The 17,668-nt window shown below is 43.5% G+C and overlaps 1 protein-coding gene across 2 annotated transcripts in view; it reads right to left on the bottom strand.

Moving 5' to 3' along the window:
- ASTN2 (astrotactin 2) overlaps positions 1-17,668 on the bottom strand; it is a 902,613-nt gene that overhangs the window by 461,012 nt on the left and 423,933 nt on the right. Inside the window, exons 8-10 of one of the 2 annotated variants that reach the window (XM_036855709.1) lie at positions 8,708-8,792; positions 8,118-8,192; positions 7,232-7,357 (exon numbers count right to left, since the gene is read on the bottom strand). In XM_036855709.1, the coding sequence (XP_036711604.1) occupies positions 7,232-7,357; positions 8,118-8,192; positions 8,708-8,792 (286 nt within the window). Of the gene's footprint in view, positions 1-7,231; positions 7,370-8,117; positions 8,193-8,707; positions 8,793-17,668 lie in introns of both variants that reach the window. The other variant, XM_036855708.1, reaches the window with a different exon arrangement.

The raw sequence follows: 17,668 nt of genomic DNA on the forward strand, positions 1-17,668 counted from the left end.
TCAGGGAGCAATTGTGGTGCCAGGATTCGTATCCATATCTGTAGGATTACAAGCCTATGCTCGCTTTCCTACGCCCTCTTCCCCTTCTGGTCTTTACATTTCCAGAGCCTACACAGTGTCCATCACACAGGGAAGTACCTAGAGTGCTTTTGTTGAGGGTTTCACCTTAAGACGGATGGCCCACGTTTCCAGAATACACTGTAACCGACTTGGGGTACTGCCTGGGCAAAAGCCAGATTCTGATATCTGTAGCATCTACACAGGAGCATCTGCTGGGGGCCCTGGCGTGGTGAATATACTCTCCTCAAGTGCCCTCAGAGTCTTTGCTGTCTCTAGGCCAGGTGGCCCAGAACTGAGGAAAGAGGGGGAGAGGGAGAAAATAGCATGAGGTTCCGTCTCCTCTCCTCTTCTCACTGTATTCTCTGCCACGTGCCCCTTGGCACTACCCACAAGACACACTGACCTGGGCCCTGGAAGCTCCCGCATCAGGCATGCCACTTCAAGACCCCGTGCCTCATCCATGGAGCGGACATCCGTGGGTTTTGCCTTTTTTTGTTGTTGTTGTTCAGCATCCGTTTGCTGCCTGTCCTGATTCCCCCCTGCTTTCCCCCCTATCCTACCTGCAATCTCAATCCACAGGGTAAAGATCCCCCTATCCTTGCTGGTTTGAGAGTGGGTCAGTGACCTAGGTCTGGCTAATTTCAGGCATTGATTTGGGATATTGGCAAATGTCCCCAGATAGGCCAAACAGAAGCGTCATAGCTTAGAGGTGAGGAGCATGGAGTCAGGAGTCAGAGTCTCAGGATTCAAATCCTGGTTCTGTCACTTACTGGTTGTGTGACCATGGGCAAGTTATAAGACTCGCTGTGCCTCAGTTTCCTCATGCATGTAATAAGGCTAATAATGGGTAAAGATTAAACGAGTTCATTTCAGCAAAGCACTTGGGACAGTGCCACATAAGGAGGAGCTCTCACTGCTGTCACTCAGTGCCAGGACTTTTGCTTAAAGCTTGGGGAGACAGGACATCTCTTTACTCTGGCAATGCCCCACTGAGGCTGTAAGCTTGGAGCTGTTGGTGAGAGTGTGCCCAAAGAGCACGTTAACCCAGAGGAAGACAGAGATGAGGGATGAAGAGAGACAGAAATACTGAGTCCCAACAACACTGTAGAGCATATAAATCCCGCTGGACCCAAAGCCCTTGCCACCCTGGAGTTTGCAAGCCCTTCCATCCTTTGTTTTCTGTGGCAGCCAGGTGAGCCTTTCTTTCTTTTGCTGCCTAGTGCTTTATATGCATATGTTAGTGGGCATTAGAATCATCTGAGGACTTGTTAAGCCAGATTACTGGTTAAACAAGATTACAAGGCCCACCTCCAAAACATCTGATTCAGGTCTTGGGTGACATATGCGTCTCCTGCAGCTGCTGGAATAAATCACCACAAACTGGGATGGCTTAAAACCACCAGAAGTCCAAAATCAGTACTGTGAGGCCAAAATCAAGGTGTTAGCAAGGCTGCACGCCCCCATGAGGTTCAAGAGGGAGAATCTGTTCTTTGCCTTTTCCGGGTTCTGGTGGCTGTTGGCATTCCTTGGCTGCGGTTGTGTCACTCCAATCTCTAGTTCCCTCTTCACGTTGCCAACTCCTCTGTGTGCGTTCAATTTCCCCCTGCTTCTCTCTTACAAGGGCACTTGTAATGGTATTTAGGGCCCATCCAGATAATCCAGGATAATCAACCTACTTTAAGATTCTTAACTTAATCCCATCTGCAAAGACCCTTTTTCCAAATAAGGTAACATTTACAGGTTCTAGGGACTGGAAACTGATACCCTTGGGGGTCAATGTCAGTCTACCAGAGATGGAGTCTGAGAATCTGCCTTTCTAACAAGTTTTCCGGTGAAGCTGAGGCTACTGGTCCAGGGACCACACTTTGAGAACCAGTGACCTAGTGACTTCCTGCTAATACCTTGCAATTTCGCTCAGAGGTCCTCTCCTCTGTGAGGCCTTTCCTTTACCTCCCAGGTGAGTTTAACCACCTCCTTCCTCCCTTGGGTCCCTTCTCTGCCCTGAACTTTTCCTCTAACCTTTGCAAGGGTCACAAAGCGCAACACTGTTTTGTTTGCAATTTTGTCTCAATGCCCCAAGATCTTTGTCTTAACATTTCTCTGTCTCTGATACCTAGCCTGGCACATGGTAGGTGTTCAATAAATTCTTAGTGCTTGGAATCGAAAGGCCAAAAGAACAAGGAACTCATCTTAATTCTATCCAGAACTAATTCAGTGTGAAAATTGTCACCAAGTGAGCAATGCTGGCTTGTATTCTGATGTCCCATTATTCTTTCAACATTGTGTGGGAGCTAACAGTGTTTCACCATTTCATTTTCATTGATTTGAGATCACAGAAAAATCACTCAGGGGCTCCAAAAGCTGGCCTTTGCAGATGATTATTATTCCAACCATAATAGCAATTCTTGCATCTCTCTTATAAGAAGAATCAGCTCTTGGTGAAATTGTGAAGAAGGCCCCGTGTGTAGCAATAAGTGTTGTTTGCCATGTTCTCTCTCCATGACTATCTTTTATTTCATCTCTCAAGTCAGTCTCTTGTTCCGTGCTCCTTACTACACCATGAGATCCCTGAAAGCCACGGTGGGTCTTATTCATCACAGTATTCCTATGGTACCTGGCACAGTGCCTGGCACACAGGAGGGGCCCAGCTAAGGTTTTCAGAATTGAAAGGAATCCGCACGCAATTTAACTAGAGTTCGCTCCCCCACCTTTGTAGCTGACATCATTAGTGTCTCGAATGCTAAAAATCTCATTTCCAGCAGCTTCCTGCTGGAACGGGCTGAAGAATGGGAGCTGTCCAGGGGAGAGTTCTTTTCCTTGGCCCTTCAACCCTTCATACTTGAAAGCCTTCTCTCCCACCTTAAATTCCACACAGACAAATCCTATGCACAATTCAAGGTTAACTGCCAATGTTCTCTCTCCTGCAAATACTTTTCTAATTCCTTTGGTCAGGAATTCATTCTTCCTTTTCCATCCCCAAGGCACTCTATGTGTACTGCACATGTGTCTCTTCACTCATTCTGCAAATATTTCCATATGCATAAAGCCGCTAGAACTACCACACCATACTAGATGTTATATATTCACTTAAGTCTTCCTCAAACCCCATGACAAAGGGATTAATGCGAACTCTCAATACTAAGACCCTATCGATTTTAAGGTATGTCATAGATTGGATGTGTCCTTTCAGCAAAAGAAAGAGAGAAAAATAACAACAAACGTAATAACTGATGCTTCTAGAGAGTTCACCATGCACCAAACTCAGTACTTTACAGGTATTATATCCTTCAATTCTCAGCACTCCCCTATAGGGCATAGATAGTCTTCTATCCACATTATCCACAAGGGCCAACAGAGCTTCAGGAAAGCTAGTGCAGGAAGCAAGTGGTGGAGTTGGGATTTGAACTGACGCAGTTCAGTTGGGCTCTATAGCCTATGCTTTTTTTAAAAAAATGAACACCCTTACCTAATAAACTTTATGTTTAATCAACATATGGCATGCATAGAGAAAAGTGTGCAAATCCTATCTGTACAGCTTGATGAATTTTTACAGAATGAACACACCCATATAATCACCACCCAGATCAAGAAATCAAATATTACCAGCATGCTGGCATGTTTCCCTTGAATCACTGGCCCCTCCATCACCCAAAGGTAATCCCTCTTCTTTTTTCTAACATCCCAGATTAGTTTTTACTGTTTTTTTGATCTTTATTTAAACATACATATTCATTTGTGTCTGGCTTCAATAATTCAATCTTATATTTGTGAAATTCATCATTGGTGACATGTGTGGTGGTTGTGTTCATTAATCCTGAGCATTAATAACATTCCGTTGTTTTGTTTTATTTATCTACTTATTTTATTTATCTACCATCTTGTTATTGATGGGCATCTGTGTTTTCTTCCCCCAGCTTTATGGCAGTACAAACGAATGCCACCATCAGTATTCTTGAACATATTATTTGTGGTATCCTATTTGTAGGATATGTAGATGTTCAGCTTTAGTAGATACTGCCCAGTAGATTTACACAGTGGTCACACTAACTTACGTTCCTGCTATAAAGGTACGGTAGTTCAGTTGTTCCATATTCTCACCAACATTTATTATCATCAATTGTTTTGGATTTAGACACCCAGGTGGGTTGAGCCTTTACTTTTGACTCTAACTTGCTCTGCCTCCCCTAGTTTGAGATTCCATACTTTCATAGTAATCTGTCACAGACTTAAAAACAAAACCAAAAAAAACAACAACCGGGAAAGCACCTTTTCATTTTCCTTCCCAATCCTATTGGAATGCTTATCTCTTCCTTTCTGACGTTGCTTTTTCCTTTAATCTCTCAGTTGTGATTCTGTGGCATATTATTGGCTATCTATAATTATGATCTATTATTTATTAATTTCTAACATAGCATCTGACTGAAACTTATTAATTCTTTGAATGCCCAGGATATGCTTGCCTGAGTGGTGTCATGTCAAACAAGGTTTATTAGTGCAGCTTGGAAAACGCAACCTACATAGCATGGATTCTTTTGAATCGCAATGATTGCAATCTTTTATCTACCCTTGCAGTGAAACCAATGGGTATGTGAGAGGTAAGATGAAGATAAGACTTAAAAGGCTGTCTGCAATTGCTCCAAGCCCAGACAAAGACGTGTGGGCACCCCAAGCAGGATAATAATTTAGTGACCTAATCAAACCAACATTCTTCAAATATTTGAAATACATTTCAAATATTCTTCAAAGGGTTGAGAAGAAGGACCCATAATTGCAGAATATCATCCCCTCTCCCATCCTGAGCAACTCTGCTCTGGTCCCAACTCGGTGAAGGCACACCCTCCATGTAACCAGGCACAGCATTCTTAGCAGTTTACAGCATCTAATTGTTACTGGATCATGCCCTTCAAAGGTCTCACCCCTTTCAATTTATTACAGTATTTCTTCCAACTACAAACAATATTGTCACTGAAATAAATTCTAGTACTATACTTTCCTCAATTTTGTTTTAATATTTCCAAAGATGTTTCAGAGTCCCTGTAGGTTGATATTCTGTTCTTCTCCGTGTCTGGTTTGCTGTTTAATGTAATAATTCAGATTGGAGCAGAAAAGGCAACTGAATTATCCTACAGACCATGGTCATTCTCAGCAGTATGACATAGTACTCAAACTTCCTGACTCTGCCTTCCCCACCATCACCAGTTTCTACTTGAACTCTATTGTAGTGGGAATTGAATTTATCTAAAATTGGTAATCCTGTACCTTTGGGAGTATATTATGTACCAGCATTTACACATACTATTTAATTAGTACAACAATTCTTGGGAGGTGTTTCAATGAAATAGTTAAGAACATGGGTTCAGGAGGTGGAGAGATCATAGCGTGAAACTTGGCTTCACTACTTACTAGTGAAGGGATCACCTTTATGCCTCGGATTTTATTTTTTTTTAATTTGTAAAATAAAAATAATGTTAGCATCACATTTGGGATTGATGTAAGAATGTAATGAGATCATGTTAGTAAAGGGTTTGGGAATGATCAATGGAGATGAGTTATTATTATTAGTTATGATTATTATCATCATCATATTCTGTGAGGTAGGCACTGTTATTATCCTCATTTTGCAAAGAAATGGATAGTTAGTAAGTTGCATGTGGCCAGAATGATATAGCTCATCCATGGTAGAGATAGTACTGTAACCCAGACCTATTTGACTCCAGAGGGAGTGTTACTATCAGCCAGTCTGACATTTATAGCTTCACTGAAATCACACATTCAATGTCAACAGTACAGAACTCTGAGGAAAGCTAGTAGAGACCTTTTTTCAGTCGATTTGAGACACGGTCGTAGGGTCTCTTTGAGAATAATCCTTCAACCAGATGGTCTTTTCTCCATCTTTAAAATATGTAATGCAGAGAAACCTTAGCACATGCTTTACTAAAGTCTCACTGACCTCAATTCTATCAAAAATGGAAATAATGGTAATTTGCCATGAATCAATTTGTGTGTGCATGAAACCATCTTAGTTCTTAGTAATTACCACTTCATTTTCTAAGCGCTATCCCTTTAATTTTCTATCCTTTTTAAAATTACCTCTTTGGAGAAATACCAATAAAAAATCATGCTGTGTTCATCCCTCCATGAAATGTTGAGAAGGTGAGAATAAATAAATTGTAAAGCAAGAGACGTGGGTTCTAGGAGCTTCCTATCAAGATGCCGTGGATATATGATAGCATCTTAAATTCAAAATGACCCAAAGACAGCTAGACGTTAGAATAACAGTCACTGGAAGTATGAGAGCCATGCTTCCATTTTCCAGTTCAGGAGCTCATAAGCTGTGTACAAGCCAGTTCCGAAAGTAAAATCAGAGTCCATTTTATGTAACATTTAAATTCTAGAATTCTTCCCTTAATCAAATTGGGAGGGGGAAAAAAAAAGAACCTCCATTAGAAAGCTCCAGAATAGTGCTAGGATCAGATCTAAGACCACTGGTATAATTAAATCAATAAACATTTAGTAGCTGTCCGATATGTACTGGGAACTGGGGATTAAAAAGCTAAATAAGTTATTTTCTTTGACCTTGAGAGATTTGCCACATAATAGGACAGAATGATATGTAAGCAACTAATTAGAACACAGTAGAGTCAGTCTACAAGGAAGTTAACTACAAGGTGTAAAATGTGTAAGGAAAGATGTAATCTCCATCCTTTCATGAGTAAAAAAACAAATTCATTTGACCTTGACATTTCAAACCTATGGATTAGCCCAAAATCTGTTCCCGGTATCTGAGTCATGAGAGAAAGCACCTCATTCTCCAATCTTTTACCTTCATGACTCTCCAATATACTATTAAGTAATCGTCTTTTATAAGAGAAGATCATTAAAGATCCCAGGATGAGCCAGAGAATGTGGTCGCCTCTCTCATGTTTTATATAAACCCCAAAGGAAAGTAATTATGTTGAAATATAAAGGCACTGAGGCCCACCATGGAGGTCACTTTCAGGAGTGTGGAGCATGGCATATTGGACAGTGTTTTTTATATATCGACTAGGCAACTGCCTACTTCAACAACATGAAGAGTACTTTTCCACAGGAGTTCCTGAGATCCCGAAACAGAGGGGCTTCCAGGGCTCTAAGAAGCCCGTGGTACAGGTGCTGGAGATGACATCCCTACCTGACATCTGCAGGGTCTTCTGTGACGAGCACATCGGTCTTGCAGCTGGCCAGGGGGTTGATGGACAGCTCCACTGGTGGGACCACGAAGCTTTTGCTGACAGGAAGCCAGAGTCCTTGGCCCAAGCTGAAAGTAGACCTGCAATGTAAGAGTTTCCATTGGGGGACTCCCTGGGAAGCAGAGACAAAACAGAAAAAAGGGGCCCCTCCACCCTTCCCTTCTAGAACCTTCTCTCACTCCCCCACCCAACTGAGTCCCCTGCATTCTCCAAGGCATAATGTTGGCCAACTTTGCCCAGACTTGGATGGTCATTTCTTCACTCTGTTAATCATTTAGCCCATGCACTGTTCTATATTGCTAGTTTTATTTTCCTGAGTTTAAATCCTGATTCCCATTTACCAGTGGGCTTTGTGAGGAGAGGAATTATTTCAGCTCTGCTTTCCCAAGCAGTCCTGATAGCCAGCAGGAGGACCATAAGTGACTGCTAAGTCAGCAGGGGCAATCTGCACAAAGGTTAAGAACACGGACCCTGAATCAATTTCAACCAAAATCTGACTCCCAGTTCTGCCACTTAATTTGCTGTATGTCTTCATCAGCTTAGGTATTGAAGTTTCACACAAGATTTCATGGTAGTGGCAGGAAGAGGTTCTATGGCTATAGAATATTTTGAAACCACTGGACTAGATAATCAGTAATGTCTCCTCCAGTTCAAGTATCTCAATTTATGTCTATACCAGACAAATGGGAATTAGATTCCCATAGCAACCTGGGTCATTGCATGCCGGAAGTGCACAGGCTCGATAAACTAAGGAGGTGCGTAACTACACCTCCTCATTAGACCCTTCTCCATACCCCAGTGTCATGCCCCAACAGACTGTCAACTCACCTGAGAATCTTTTCAGGGGCTTGCTCCCCTGTCACCAGATCATAGCCCCTCTCGAGTGTCGTGTAAGGCCAGGGTCTGTGGGAAGAATTGAGACAGGGAAAGAAAAAGGGATAGAAGATGCTATTAGTCAGAAGCAGGTGGGATACATATGTGGACACTGTTTGGAGTAGCTTTACAAACAATCAAATTTTGCAGAGGTAATTACTGGGTAAGACTATTTATATTATAAAAGGCTCCATTTCACGGAAGGACTCAGCACTTCAAAGTCTACTTTGTCCATTTTGGAGATTATGTATAAAAAACCCAATTCTTCTTCATTAGTCCACTCAAGAGAGTGGTCTTTGATTACCTATGGTTTGGGAGGGTGAGCTAAACTTCAGCCTTTGTTCTCTAGAAGATTCATCAATCATGTACCTGTAATACTGAAATGTGATTCAGTGGGAAATAGGATTCACTTTCCATCAGGCTTTGCAGGGACACAACTGTTGCAGAGGACGAGTCCTCTTTGTGGAGCAGTTTGGGGCATCTGGTAATGCCACAGGGAAGGTGGGCCCTCCACTGTCTCTGCCCTGATGTCCTTGGCCACTCACCCTTCACTCTGTCCCCAGTCACTGCGCACACACAGGTGTCTGTGAACCGGGTCAGGGGTGTAGCCTTCATGACAGCTGCACTCTCCTGTAAAAGAGAAAAGGATCTTGTGAAATACTGCCTGCCCTTCTTTCTAGTTTCCTTGTTTTCTTAGAGAATAAAGCAAGGTGGCTAGTTGTAGAAAAGGTCACAGAAAGAGGGTGTTCTGGTCTACCTGCCACTGTGGTTAATAAAGAGTTTATTCATTTGTTCATTCACTCACTTATTCACTCAGCAAGCCCTGACCACACTCCCTGCCAGGCTCTCTGCTCAGCCCTGGGGATGCAGAGGTCAAAGGTACAACCCAGATGCTGAAGGAGCTCATGGCTTAACGAGGGAAACAGAAAGTGACCTGGTGGCTACACATGGAAGTCCTATTTTCAAATATTTAAATTATGATAAAGTACACTTGCACGACAAGTGTAATCAGGAAATTGAATTCTCTCCACCTGAATGAACTACTCATGTTCATTTGTAAGCCCCAAAACAAATGCCACCTCCTCCAAATACCTCTGATTTCCCCTTTTGGAAAAATTATTTTCATCTACCATCTCCAGATTTTATTTTGTTTTGTTGTTGTTTGTTTGTCTTAATGGTTTTACTCTCCTCTTCCCTCCTCCTCTCATTTCCCCTCTTGTCCCTTCCCTTCCATCTATCCATCCATCCATCCACGTATCCATGTGTCATTGTTTTCTGGCCACGCCTTACACTTGGTTGCACACATCCCCACTAGCGTCCCACACTGCCTTAAGTATATTTTCCCATTAGCCAAGTTCATTCTGGGGGCACATGTCTTGTTTCCTGGTGTATCTTCAGTGTTCAAAATTCTGGAAGGGTCCTACCTCCTTGCTACTATTAGTCTTGCTTCACTGTACACTCCTTAAGATTGGGGGATATTTTTTGATTCAATTAGTTGTTAGATTTTCCTAAGATGTATTTGTGGAATGTTCCCAGATGCTTTACCAAAAATAGATTCCATTAAAAAACCAAAAATAGATTCCATTAAAAAAAAGTTTGTGAAAGACTGTACCATTCCTTAGTGCCAGTAGAGTATGATTCTTCATGAGGGTGATAACGTATACAGTTTTCCCTAAACTTATTTCACCTTGGAAGGCTTGCTGGTGAAACAAATCATAGGATTAGTGTCCTGTGGAACACACTTTGGGAAACACTGGTAGGAAGTGCCCTGGCTGAACTCACTGCATAGAACAGTGTAGGTGCTCAACGCTGTGAGTTGAATGAATAATTAACTATCTATGGCTTTGATCAATTTCCAGACTACTGCTGTCACGTTGCCATCTTCCTCATCTTCTGGTAATCACATTCATGCACATACCCAGATGAACCTGCAATTCTTCAGTCCTACAGTGATTCTGGTTGGCTTGACCCAAGCGTTTTCAAATTATGTTTCATGGAAACGTCTAGCTCAATGGGGGAGATTTAGGGACTTTGCACCTTTTAGATTTTAATGTTCCTTAAAAAGTTTTATTTTAAAATCTCTTTAATAATAAAAAAAAAATGATGGCTAAACGCTCAGATATTATATGCTAGAGTTGAGGACACTGAAGGGCACTGTCACTTTAAGTCTGGTTGCCAGGTAAACAGATTTTACGCAGGCCTCATTAAAAAAAAAAATTCTCCTGTCATCTTTGTTTCACTGAAGAGGACCCTGAGACTGTGAGTCCAGGTGCTAACAAGCTCATGCTTTTTACAACTTCAAGTCTTGTGAATCAGGATTTTCTCAACCTTGTGCCACCAAAACAAAACATAGCAGTGAATAAGACGCTAGGGTTAACACAGCTCTACAACTATCGCCCACAACTCCTGATTTCTAAGTGTTTGTATTTATGGAAGAGCCTTATTGTTTTCACTGATTCACTATAAATGTTATACATTTGACCTTATACGAAGTATTCCGAGTGTCAACAGTTTCATTTGTTTTATGCATTCCAACGCTGCTTAATCTTTGTAGATCCAGCACCAGCAAGTATCTGGCAAACAGCCTGGGCTTAGTAAATGTTGGTTGAACTAAAAGAGTAGTAAGACAGAATATGGAGAAAAAAATGGGTCAGAGAGAGTATTCACAATATTCAGAATAAGACTGTTAAAAGGAGATAGAGAAGAGAAAGAGAGAGATCTACCTTTCCCCTTCTCTGGATACCTGGTATATGAGAGGGTGCTGCTTGCAGGCAGAGATGCTGTCTATAATTCTCCTCTCCAATAACATCCCAGGGTCTTCCACCGAACGCCTGGGCTGTAAGTACGTGCAACCTAATGGACTGATTGATTGTTGCCAGAGGTAAGGAAAATGGACGGAAGGAGCTGAGATCCTTGAGGTTTGGATGAGAATAATCGACCAAAGTGGGAGGGGTAGCAGTCACTAATGATGTGTTAAAATGCAGCAGTCCCTTCATGAAATATTCACCACTTTAAACACGTCTAATATTAAAGATTAAAAGTCCTGGGATTTGTCCTCGAGACTCCCAGGACTGATTTATGATCTGCCACAAGCCACAGCCTTCATGATTCATGATGGGAGAGGTAAAGCGGTTACCTCCGGCAAAGGGACGGGAAGTCAGGCTGGGGTGAGCCAGGAGCATGGTGGGAAAGGAGGCTCTTTCTACTCCAGGGAAAGGGCTGAGGTTCCTGTCTCTCCTCTCAGTGACTCAGGACAGGGCACAGGTCATTTTTTTCCCCTTTCCCTCCTTTTGGGAATATTAGTGAAAATGAGAAATCTACACAGAAAAAGGGCACTGCTGTACTTTTCTCTTTTCGTGTGTGCTTACTAGGCAAGTTTCCCCTGCCTTGGAACGGATCATTAATTACTGCCGCTCACTGTACAACAAATATGTATTTTGCAAATGAGAAGCATCCACCCTGGAGGCTGCGTGGAGAACAGGAAGTGAGGCAGAGGGAAAAGCACATGAGTGCTGGAGACACACAGAACTGGGTTCCAATCCTTACTTTCTCTCTCCCTAAGATGTGTGGTCTTGGAGAGGAAGTTGCTTCATGTTTTGAAGAGGTCTCAGTTGTCTCATCTATAGAATGACAATGACAGTTCTGCTAATCTCTCAGAGCTGATATAAGAATAAATTGAAGTACTGAAGGGTAAAGCTCATGGCTCATGTAGAAAGTGAGTAGACGCTCAACAAATTCATTCCCTCCTCTTTCCCTTTCATTCCAAGATGGCAACTGGGTTCTGACATGTGCTGACACATTAACTCTACGGACACTGGATAGGTAACCTCCTCCTTGCTGGGACTTAGTTTCCCCATCTGCAAAATGGAAGCTTGGAGTAGATGTTCATCAGTTCTGGGCCCCAGTGAGAGCCAGTCATTTCCACTGCCTTTCCGAATCGCTCACATCTAGTTTTCTGAATACCCTTTGTTTTAACCTTAACTCTGATCACTCTTAGCAGTTGGGTTGGGTGTCTCCAGCAGGATTTTCCCTCAATGCCATGACTGTTGGCTTTATTGGCTCCCATTTTCCATTTTGCTTGCTCAGCGACCTCTCTACTATTCACAACCAAGCATTTACTTCTTGCAAGATGCAAGCCTCTGACAGCGGGAGCTGAGGATTAACCCCTTCCCTGGGGGGGTCCCATCCTCAGTCCTGCCTTGGTATACCCAGGGCAGCCACGCTGCTGAAGATCAGCTCTCCAGGGACATACGTTTACACGCTTTCCCTGTGCTGACTGTGAATGCCCGCGCTCCCTGACTCTCTCACCACAGCAGATGCTCCCTGGAAAAACGGGTGGGCCCCATCTTGCTCACCACTGCGTCCAGCACCTGCTGCCCTACCCGGTACATAAATAAATGAGGGGGTATCCTTCACAATAGTAATGCCTATGCCGATAGGATAGGGACTTTTTGCCTATTTTCCCCACTAAACTGGGAGTCTCTTGATTGCAGAAACCTTTTCTTAATCATCTCCATATCCTAGTAGTCAGTATCATACCTGATGAAGGGTAGGTGACTCATTTGTTGAATGAATGAATGAATGAATGAATGGGTGAGTGAATACGTGAATTAGTGAATACATAAATATACGGTAATCAGCGTGAATTCAGGCTGAGTTCCTTTAGCATAATGATGATTCTGCTGAAGACTGGAAGAAACTTTCTTACATCCATGACAGGTATTTGCCAAGGAAATGGAAAGTGTAAACATGAATGCTGATGAAATGGCTAAAACAGAATTTCTATTTCACATCAGAGTAGAAAAAGGCTCATAAAGATCATCTAGTTCAAATCTTCCCAGCTTCATTTTTCAGATGGGGAAACTCTGGCTCAGAAAGTGAAGACAGGGCTTCCCTGGTGGCGCAGTGGTTGAGAATCTGCCTGCCAATGCAGGGGACACGGGTTCAAGCCCTGGTCTGGGAAGATCCCACATGCCGTGGAGCAACTGGGCCCGTGAGCCACAACTACTGAGCCTGCGCGTCTGGAGCCTGTGCTCCGCAACAAGAGAGGCCGCGATAGTGAGAGGCCCGCGCGCTGCGATGAAGAGTGGCCCCCACTTGCCGCAACTAGAGAAAGCCCTTGCACAGAAACGAAGACCCAACACAGCCAAAAATAAAAAGTAATAAATAAATAAATAATTTAAAAAAAAAAAAGTGAAGACATTTAGCCAAATAACTGTAATAGCCTCTTGGCCAGTCCGGATTAGCACCCAGGACTCTTGGTCACTACCTCAGCATCCTTTCCACTACACTAGTGGTCTCAGTACTTTAATACACCCAGCAACATTTTCTTGCATTTTTTTTTCTTTGTACGCCTCTGACATTTCTGAGTTTCCTATAATGTATCACATTTAAAACCAGAAATTATTTTTTAAATATGATGATTTTTAAATACCCTTAACACCTTAAAAACATACATTTATAAGTGATTGATAATGTAGACCTTAACAAAGAGTTTAATCTCTTCGTTAAAGTGGCTCCCATAAGGGAATTCAACTAAGTGGATTTTCATTGTGCTAGTTACTAGAACGCTATATTATCAGCTATGGATGAGTTGTATTGGTTTTAAAATATTCACCCTTTACGTCTCTCAAGCCCCATTTATCGAGTTCTCATTTTATGTTACATGTGTTCTCACTCCATAAACTGTTGGGTGAGAACAACGGAATCCCTCCATTATGAACAATCTGAGTTTCTCTTGTGTGGGGCTCCCCTAAACCACTTCAAAGCAGACGGTGCCTTCGTGCCAATCATATGAAGCCAGCGGACTGGTGAAATAGTTCAGAGTGTGCGCCCTAGAATCCTCTTGTTTTGTCCTGGATCTGCCACTGAGAACTTGCATGAACTTCATCAAGTTGCTTCACCTCTCCGAGTTTGTTTCTTAATCGGTAACGAGGCTGATATCACCTATTTGCTGGAAGATCGGTGATGCATTTGAAAAGTCCTCAGCACAGTCTATGGCGTATTTCTCCTTGCTGAAAACGTCATTAGCTATGTCAGTTTTTTGGTTATTTTTTTTTTTCCTGGACAGGAGGGGCCACTTTAGCATCTTGTTTTACTGGAAAGAAAAGGTGCTTTCTAGATGAACGATGGTCTCAATTTCAAGGTTTGCCCTGTGCAAAGCAAAGCGAAAGGAACTTCAGTTTCTTTATCTGTTTGTTTGGGGCAGCTTGAATGAAATAATCTCCCAGTCTGGTCCCCTGTTCTCAGAAACACCTGTTGCCTTGGTCTATGGCCTCTTCTAGTGAAGGACACACAAGTACTAATAAGGGCGTCAGCCAGAGGGCTTTGCCTCCTCTGTCTTCCACAGCTCAGAAGAGCTCGTCGCCTGCCTGTGAGAGTACGAGATAAGTGCAAAGACTTCTTCTCAATCCCACCCGGTGGTCTGGCTCCCCTCCTCCCACCCTGTTATCCCCTTACGATTCCATTTTCACTTGCTTCCGACTCAGTCGTCACTTATCATCACAGGGCAGGGACACTGGCTGCTGTTCACTTTCCTATTCACTCTTCTTGTCGCTGCAGCTTGAAAAGGCATCACCCCGGGCCTCAGAACAGTGAGTGTGCATGGCATCCTTCCCTATTCTGACTCCGACGGGGCCCCCGTGCACCTCTGCACTTCTGTGTCACTGCAGCCCAGCTCAGGGCCAGGCATGCGGTGGGGGAGGCATGCGTTGGGCATAACATGACGGGGGGTGTGACGGGGGGTGTGCTTTGTGCTAGGAGTGGTGGAAGACGCTTGACATATGTTATTGCATCTCATCTCTCAGGCCATACCCATGACCAGTACCAGGAGGAAGGCACTCTGTCCTCACTGTAAAATAAGGAAACTGAAGCTCAGACTCAACTAGTCACTTGTCCAAGGCTGTAGAGTCAGGTCTTCAAAGCTCCTGCTTTCATACACTCACAAACATCACAGCAGTAAACATAACCACAAGGGCAAGAGCAAGGGGAGTTGCCTTGAATTTGACAATTCTCATGAGCGAGACACAGGGGTTAGGGAAGAAGAGGCAGCTCCAACCCACCCACGTTGAAATTGGCATCCTGCTGATTTCTAAAATTCCACTATAACTAACGGTTAAGAATTGCTCTTGCAAATAAGCCCTGTCCAAAAGCAAATAAAAAGTAAATACTTTCTATATGGATTGCATTGAATTAATAGGACCCACATAATGAAGCGTTGTTGGGCTGATTTCTAGCTAGCAGGGGTAAGCCTCAAGGGAAGCATCATACCTTCTGTTAATTGAGCATCTACTATGTACCAACCTTACCCAAGTGATTTTTGACATCCATGACAACACCGGGAGGAAGATGTCACTGGCTCCTTTAAATGATATGAAACTGAGGCTTGGAGAGAGTGAGTATGCTGCCGAGAATTGTGAACAGAGGAGCAAACGTCCAAGTCCAGGACCTTTCTGACTCCTTCCCAAGCCATGTGATGGCTCTCTAAGAGGACATGCTTTCAGAGAGTCTGGACAGGCATAGGAGATCAGGGGGTGCTGAAGGAAAATTTGTCCCGTGGTAGACTGAATTATTGGTGTCAAGTCCTCATTTCTCTAGAGCAGTATTAATGCATTCACATCCTTGCCATGCCTGATTGTGAGAAGAATGAGATTTCTTCCCTATCCTGTCTTCAGGCTTGGCTTAGGACTTGCTCTGGCCAGTGGGTTGGTAGCAGACATGATGCGAACTGAAGTTTGAACTGTGCTGTGACTGGGCTTGCTCTCTTGCATTCCTTCCTCTTGCCATGAGAAAACCACATTCCAAGCAGTGGCTGGTCCAAGGAGGATGAGGGTTACATAGAACAGAGTGGATGCAACCTGAACTTGGAGCCAAGTGCAGCTGAGTCCCAGGTGGATCAGTCCACCCGGACGTGGAACAAAGGGGAAAACTGCTTAGAGCTGTGGACAGTAAATACCGTGGTTCTTGTTACGCAGCATCAGTGTAACGAAAGCTGCCCAATGCACCTTAAACCTGTTATTTCCCTCTTCCCAAACTGGAAAAATCTCTGACTGGACTCTATTTTTTTTAACCCTTAGTATCCAAATGGCACCTGAATCCCACTAATTCTACTCTTTTTTGTCACTTGGATCCATTCCTTCCCATCTCTCCTTGGTGCAGGCCCTGAACATTGTCCATGCGCACTACTGAAAAAATCTTATCACTGGAAACCTGCTTTCAGTGTCTGCCCATCAATCTAAGTGGTGGCCAGTTACCTTTTCAAAGAACAGTTGCACCCATGGCTCGTTCTAAAAACTCTCCAGGGACTTTCAGTTGCTTTCACAATACACTTCATATGCCCTAGTCTAACCTTCAAAGTCCTTCATGACTGGCCCAGGCAATCTTCCCCCTTATCAATTACTCTCCCTCCCTGTACCTTTCCTGCTCTAACTTCCCTTGAGTTTCCCGATAAGAACAGGGCTGTGTGAGACTCAGCTGCTTCTTGCAGCAGGTCTGCCCTGATCCTAATTCTTGAGAAAAGCAGAGCCTGAGAATTGGAGAGGGATGTATTCAACAGAAGAGAGACCAGGGGTTGATAGGGAATATGAAATGAAGGGAAAGTTAAGAGGCAAAATAATTATTTAGAGAAGAAATGAGATCATTTGGGCAGTTTTGAATGTAAGCAATGTCATCAGGGAATACACTGTACAGTGCTGACCCATCTGCAAACTTGGGCAAATCACTCTACTTTTCTAGGCCTCAGTCTTCCCATCTGTAAAATGAGTAGCTAGTACTCAGAGATCCCCAAACAGCCTTCCAAACCTTGTTCAGATTCCTTGATTCTACCTCTAACATGCTCTGGTCTTGTGTCTGGAAGTCAGCATTTCCCTAGGGATTGGAGGGGGAGGCAGGGTAAGTATGGAAGGGTTGGGGGTTTTGAAAATAGAGGCTTGGGAGGCAGAGAAACATGACTGGAGTGAAATAACAAGAGGATATAATTCAGACCTTTATGAAGTGAAGAGGACTTCTTCAGAAGTCAACTCAGCCAAACGTGCTGTGTGACCTGGGCAGGTCCTCCCTCCCTGAGACTTGGTTTCTCTATCTGTACAGTGAGGAGGTGGGTCTTGATGACATCTTTAGGAACCTTGTGTGTGTGTCTCTGATGTCCCCTTTTTCCTTACAATGCTGGAGTGAGATGTTTTGGCCTTGTTCTTCCCAAAGCATTTGAGACAAACTTGGATGCCTGCATTTCAGCTGCCAGGCCTTCCCTGCCTTTCATAATCATGCCTTTGAGAGCAAGAAGAAAAAAAAAATAGAGGCCAAAAGGTTGTGGCGGCACAGGCTGGTGACCGGGTCTGATGGAGATCACAGCCCTTAATCAAGGATACATGGGGACTAATTGGCTATTGACTTAGCTCATGTGGGCAGCCCACGTGGGATGGCCTGGGCTCTGAAAGGCCACCGGCCAGGCCACGCCGGACCCCGACTTCAAGGTCTCAGCCATGGTGACCCCTCTCAGCCAGCTCCAT

Source organism: Balaenoptera musculus, chromosome 6 (genome assembly GCF_009873245.2).
Source record: "Balaenoptera musculus isolate JJ_BM4_2016_0621 chromosome 6, mBalMus1.pri.v3, whole genome shotgun sequence".
Taxonomy (NCBI): domain Eukaryota; kingdom Metazoa; phylum Chordata; class Mammalia; order Artiodactyla; family Balaenopteridae; genus Balaenoptera; species Balaenoptera musculus.